Below are 6244 nucleotides of genomic sequence, written 5' to 3' on the forward strand. Positions count from 1 at the left end.
AAAGAGTGCTACAATACTAAGGAAGTTAAATGCTATAGAAATTGATTTTCTTTAAACCATCAGTGTTCATGTTCTCCTTGGAAAGTCAGGTGCACAGGTACCCCACTTAAAGACTAGTGGGCTAATGACTTGTGCTTAAGATAAGACTCTTACTGATGATTTAGGAAAGCCACAATCGGATGTACATACCTCAAAACTGACCTCAGAACTGTAAGTGGAAAAATAAACAAATAGCTTGAGAAAATTTATTTATTATAATTCATTGTGATTGTCCAACTTTTAGAGAGAAGCACAATGCCAGTCTTAGAGTACCCTGTCTGTGCTGCCTGCCCAGAACAATGGATTGGGTTTGGAAATAAGTGTTTTTATTTTTCCGATGACACAAGGAATTGGACACACAGCCAAGCTTTCTGTGCCTCATTAAAATCTCAACTTGCTCAGTTTGAAACCCTGGAGGAACTGGTAAGAAATATTTTGGATCAGGTTCTTTGTTGAATACTTAGCTCTCTGATAAGGGTAAACTGCATAGGGTTAAAACTGATAAGTGAGGAAGAATTCCACCCCAGGCAGACCTTGGGGACATGGGATGCATGTTGGTGCCTAACATTTGTTGGGGGTATATTCTCTGTCTGAAACCATCTGAGATATGTTAGATACATTCTCTCATCTAATCCTCACAGTTAACTTGCAAGATTAGATGCATTGTTCTAATTGTAAAAAGAAATAAGCTAATTATATAATTTATTACCCGAATCGGGAAATTTTGGACAGTGAAAATGACAATATTAATATTATGCTGAAACAACAGGCATATACTGGGACTTTTCCAGTCAAACTGGGATGTATGGTCACTTTAAGTAATTTAGGATCAGAGACATTGAATGACTTAAACTGAGAAGTGGGGAATAGTCTAACTCCAAAATCTAAGTTTCTCAATTATACAGTGCTGCCATCCAAAAAGAGAAGACTATAGGGAAGAGAGATTTAAGAGCAATATGAGAGAAAGAGACACATGTTTTACTTTCTGTGCTTTATAACAGAAATTCCTAAAAAGATACAAAGGCCTTTCTGACCACTGGATTGGCCTTAGCAGAGAATCATCACATCACATTTGGAAATGGACAGACAACACTGAATATGATGCCACGTACGTTTTGAGACTTCTTTTCCTTCTACCATATTTATGTGGGGTTATGTATGTGAGTTGTGTTTATAAGAAAATACATTTAATATCATGGAAAGCTTGCTGCACTATGAGGTAAGAAATATAAATCCTTTATATGCACTTCCATTTATCAGTTATGCCTTTGGAAAAACTTGTTACCATTTCAGGTGAAGTCTTTTCCATGATGATGGCATTTGACACAGTTCTTGCACTTTCATCCAATGATTTAAACTTTGCTAAAATGCCTATTTAGAAAGTAGAGAGAACAGCTGTTGTATAGGGGTTCTAAAATCCTAGAAAGTCACAGAAGAAATGATATGTACAAGATTCTTAAGTCCACTCTTCCAGGTGCTACATCCATTTGTAAAAGAAAGGTCTGCAGGGAACCGATGGGAATCTCTCCTAAAGTTTCATCACCAGAAGGAATTTTGTAACAGTTCCTTGGAGCGTGAAGTTTCAAAGGGGGTATCAAGTTTAACTGTAACAATTACACTGGAAATTATAAAATGTAGGGGCCCAACCACTTTCATCAATCAAAGTGAAACCCTTTTAGTATTTACTAGTAAAAAAGTATTTTTATTTACATACATTTTTGAAACAGTTCAGGAGAACACTGAAAATAATCTTCACTGAAGGCCACTGATGACAGCAGTTCATTTGGCTAAGATAGCAAATGCGAGTTAACTATATAATCAACAACATAACTGAGTTAGTAATGATAAATGTAAACTTGTGATATTCAAGCTGGGACCTTGAGAACATAAAAGGAACTAAATATAGAAATGGCATATATTACTAAACAGCCATATTAATAAAAGGTTTTTACTTTTATCTTACATACATTAAAAAAAATTTTGGAGTGGGGTGCTTAAGATTACAGGCTGACCTCGGAGATATTATAGTTTAAGTTCCAGACCACAGCAATAAAGCGAATATCACAATAAAGCAAATATTGCACTAAGGCAGGTCACAAATTTTATGAGTTCTCAGTACGTACAAAAGTTATGTTTATACTATACTATAGCCTATTAAGTGTGTATATAGAATAATGTCTAAAATTGTGCTTAATAGCAGTATGCCTAAAACATACAATGTACATACTTAATTAAAATATTTTATTACTAAAAAAATATTAAATGCTATCTGAGCCTTCAGCGAGTCATAGTCTTTTTGCTGGTGGAGGGTAAGGTTTCCCCTTGATGTTGATGACATCAGGTTGATGGTTACTGGCTGTGGCAATTTCTTAAAATAAGACAACAATGAAGTTTGCTACATTGATTGACACTTTAACAAACTATTTCTCTGTAGCATGTGATGCTGTTTGGTAGCGTTTTACCACAGTAGAACTTCTTTCAAAAATTGGGGTCAATCCTCTTAAAACCTATTGCTGTTTTATCAAATAAGTATATCTACTATTCTAAATCTATTGTGATTTCAACAATCTTCACAACATCTTCACCAGGAGTAGATTCCATATCAAGAAACCACTTTCTTTGCTCATACATAAGAAGCAGCTCCTTATCCATTAAAGTTTCATTATGAGATTGTAGCAATCCAGGTACATCTTTAGGTTCCACTTCTAATTCTAGTTCTCTTGCTATTTCCACATCTGCAGTTAATTCTTCCACTGAGCCTCTCAAAATCATCCATGAGAGTTGGAATCAACTTCTTCCAAAATCCAGTTAATGTTGATATTTTGATCTCTTCCCATGAATTACAAATGTTCTTAATGACACCTAGAATGGTGAATCATTTCTAGAAAGTTTTCAATTAACTTTGCCCAGATCCATCAGAGGAATCACTATCAATGGCAGCTATAACCTTTCAAAATATATTTCTTAAGTAATAAGACATGAAAGTCAAAATTACTCCTTGATCCATGGGCTACAGAATGGATTTTGTGTTAGCAGGAATAAAAACAACAATTAATCTCTTTGTACATTTCCATCAGAGCTCTCGAGTGAACAGGTGTATTGTCAATGAGAAGTAATATTTTGAAAGAAATCTTTTTTTTATGAGTAGTAGGTCTCAACAGATGTGCTATCATCCAGGCTTTGTTTTTCCATTTATAGAGCACAAACAGAGCAGATTTAGCATAAATCTTAAGGACCCAGGGTTTTCAGAATGGCTCCAATTTAAAGTCACCAGCTGCATTAGGCCCTAACAAGAGAGTCAGCTTGTCCTTTGAAGCTTTGAAACTATGCATTAACATCTTCTCTCTAGCTATGAAAGTTCTAGATAGCATCTTCTTCCAACATAAGGTCCTTTCATCTACATTGAAAATCTGTTGCTTAGTGTAGCCATCTTCATTAATTATCTTAGCTAGATCTCCTGGATAACTTGCTGCACCTTTTACATCAGCACTTGCTACTTCACCTTGCATTTCATTATTGTGGAGATGGCTTCTTTCATTAAACCTCATGAACCAATCTCTTCTAGCTTCAAACTTTTCTTCCTTAACTTTCTTAACTTCTCTTAGTCTTCAAAGAATTGAAGAAAGTTAAGATCTTTCTCTGGTTTAGGCTTTGGCTTAAGGGAATATTGTGGCTTAATACTAATCTTCTATCCAGACCACTAAAATTTTCTCCATATCAGCAATTAGGCTGTTTCACTTTTTTATCATTGGTTTATTCACTGGCATAGTATTTGAATTTATTTCAAGAACTGTTCTTTTGCATTCATAACTTTTGCTAACTGTTTGCAACAAGAAGCCTAGCTTTTGGCTTATTTCAGCATACCTTCCTCACTAAGCTTAATGATTTCTAGATTTTGATTGAAAGTGAGAGATGTTTGACTCTTACTTTCAGTTGAAAATGTAGAGGCCATTGTAGAATTAACTAATTCTCTTAATTTCAATATTGTTGTGTCTCATGGAACAGGGAGACCTGATGAGAGGAAGAGAGACAAGGGAATGGTGGTTGGCGGGGTAGTCAAAACATGCACCACATTTATTGATTAAGTTCACCATCTTATATGGGCTCAGAATTTTGGTACCCTAAAACAATTATAATAGTAACATCAAAGGTCACTGATCACAGATCACTATGACAAATATAATAATAATGAAAAAAGTTTGAAATATTGTGAGAATTAACAAAATGTGACAGAGACATGAAGCAAGCAAATGCTGTTGAAAAAATTGCACTGATAGACTTGCTTGATTCAAGGTTGCCACAAACTTTCAATTTGTAAAAAATGCAGTATCTGAAAAGTACAATGAAGCAAAACACAATAAAATAATGTGTGTGTGTGTATGTGTGTGTGTAGTGAAGGAATGAATATAGATATCGACTTATAAATTTTTAATATTTTTGTGTTTGGTTTTAGGTTTGCCATCAGAGGAATTGGGGAATGTGCCTACTTGAATGATAATGGAGTCAGTAGTGCTAGGCCTTACACAGAGAGGAAATGGATTTGTAGCAAGTCATATACTGTCAATAGGTGACAAATTTCTTCAAGACATATTATAAATATGTACATATTATAAATAGCATGTTCTTACCTTTTTAAATAATCATAGATATATAGCACATTTTTTAAATTTACTATATATCTGTTCAAATTAGTATTTTTATTGCCTTCGGCTATAACAAAAACAATTCAATCAAAAAATGGACAGAGAATATGAAAAAACATTTCTATTAAGAAGGCATACACTCAATATCACTAACCATCAGGGAAATGCAAATTAAAACCAGTGAGATTCCATGTCACACCAGTCAGAGGGCTATTATTAAAAAGTCAACAAACGACATGTCAGAACGTGGAGGAAAAGGAACCCTTCGGCACTGCTGGCAGGACTGTAAATTGGTATAGCCACTGTAGAAAACAATATGGAGAATCCTCAAAAAAAAAAAAAAACCCCAAAAACAAAAAGAGATTTGCCATATGATCCAGAATTTATGAATTTCTTTTTCTAAAAAGTATAAAAGCTGTCTCCTTTTGTCATTTCTTTAGGTCCTATATCTATGAGACCTCCATATGCACAAGTTAAATTTGTTCTTTCTCCCTGCTAACCTGTCTTGAGTCATTTTAGTTATTAGATCAGCCAAAAGAACTTAGAAGAGAATTTTCTTTTTCTATCTGACAGTCTTTATAGGGAATTTCCCAAACATTTATGAGAGATGCATTGCAAATTGCTATATGCAGCTGCTTCTCCATTGTTTAGTCTACCAAAAATACTCCCAATATCCATTCATAATATTTTTTGCAAAGATGCAAACTATCATAGAGTGGTATAGTACAGAAATCTGAGAGAGCATGATTCTAAATTAAGTAGGTATTAAATGGTATATGTTGATATTTAAAAAGCATGATTCTAAATTAAGTAGGTATTAAATGGTATATGTTGATATTAAGTAGGTATTAAATGGTATATGTTGATATTAAAAAGAGATGTTCATTGATATCAATTATTCTTTGATATCAAATAATTGATATCAAAGAATAATTGATATCAATGAACATCTCTTTTTCTAGATAGCATGGTCATTTTTATGGTGCCATGTGTGCTAACAAAGGATTGTCTATATAAGAAAAGAGATGTTCATTGATATCAATTATTCTTTGATATCAAAGAATCCAAGAATAATTGATATCAATGAACATCTCTTTTAATATATAGACAATCCTTTGTTAGCACACATGGCACCATAAAAATGATCATGCTATCTAGAAACTATGCAACATGATTTTAATAACCAATGAGAAAAATTACAATTGGTCTGTGACATTTAAAAATTTTTAACTCATTCAAAATTCTTAAGTAAAATAAGCCAGACAAAAAGTTGAAAACTACATGAAATCACTTATATGTAGAACATAGACCTGAAAACAACATACAAACATGACAAACAGAGACTCATGAACATGGAGAGTAGAATAGTGGTTGTCAGAGAGTAGGCAGAGAAAGGGGAGGTAGATGGGATAAAAGGGGTCAAATATGTGGTGACAGAAAGAAATCTATGCATAGTGAACATACAATTGTTGAATTATACACTTGAAATTTACTGGCTTTCATTAGCCAATGTTACCATAATAAATAAAAACAAAAAACAAAAAACAAAAACAAAATTCTCA

General features: G+C 33.5%; 1 protein-coding gene across 1 annotated transcript in view; it reads left to right on the plus strand.

Moving 5' to 3' along the window:
• LOC102883065 (C-type lectin domain family 2 member E-like) overlaps positions 1-5181 on the plus strand; it is a 10827-nt gene extending 5646 nt beyond the window's left edge. The window contains exons 3-5 of the mRNA XM_006914688.3: positions 284-462; positions 1041-1147; positions 4493-5181. Coding sequence (XP_006914750.1) covers positions 284-462; positions 1041-1147; positions 4493-4610 — 404 coding nt within the window. The 3' untranslated portion in view covers positions 4611-5181. The remainder of the gene's footprint in view (positions 1-283; positions 463-1040; positions 1148-4492) is intronic.
• The last annotated feature ends 1063 nt before the right edge of the window (positions 5182-6244 follow it).

Source organism: Pteropus alecto, unplaced genomic scaffold, assembly GCF_000325575.1.
Source record: "Pteropus alecto unplaced genomic scaffold, ASM32557v1 scaffold94, whole genome shotgun sequence".
In the NCBI taxonomy this organism is placed as follows: domain Eukaryota; kingdom Metazoa; phylum Chordata; class Mammalia; order Chiroptera; family Pteropodidae; genus Pteropus; species Pteropus alecto.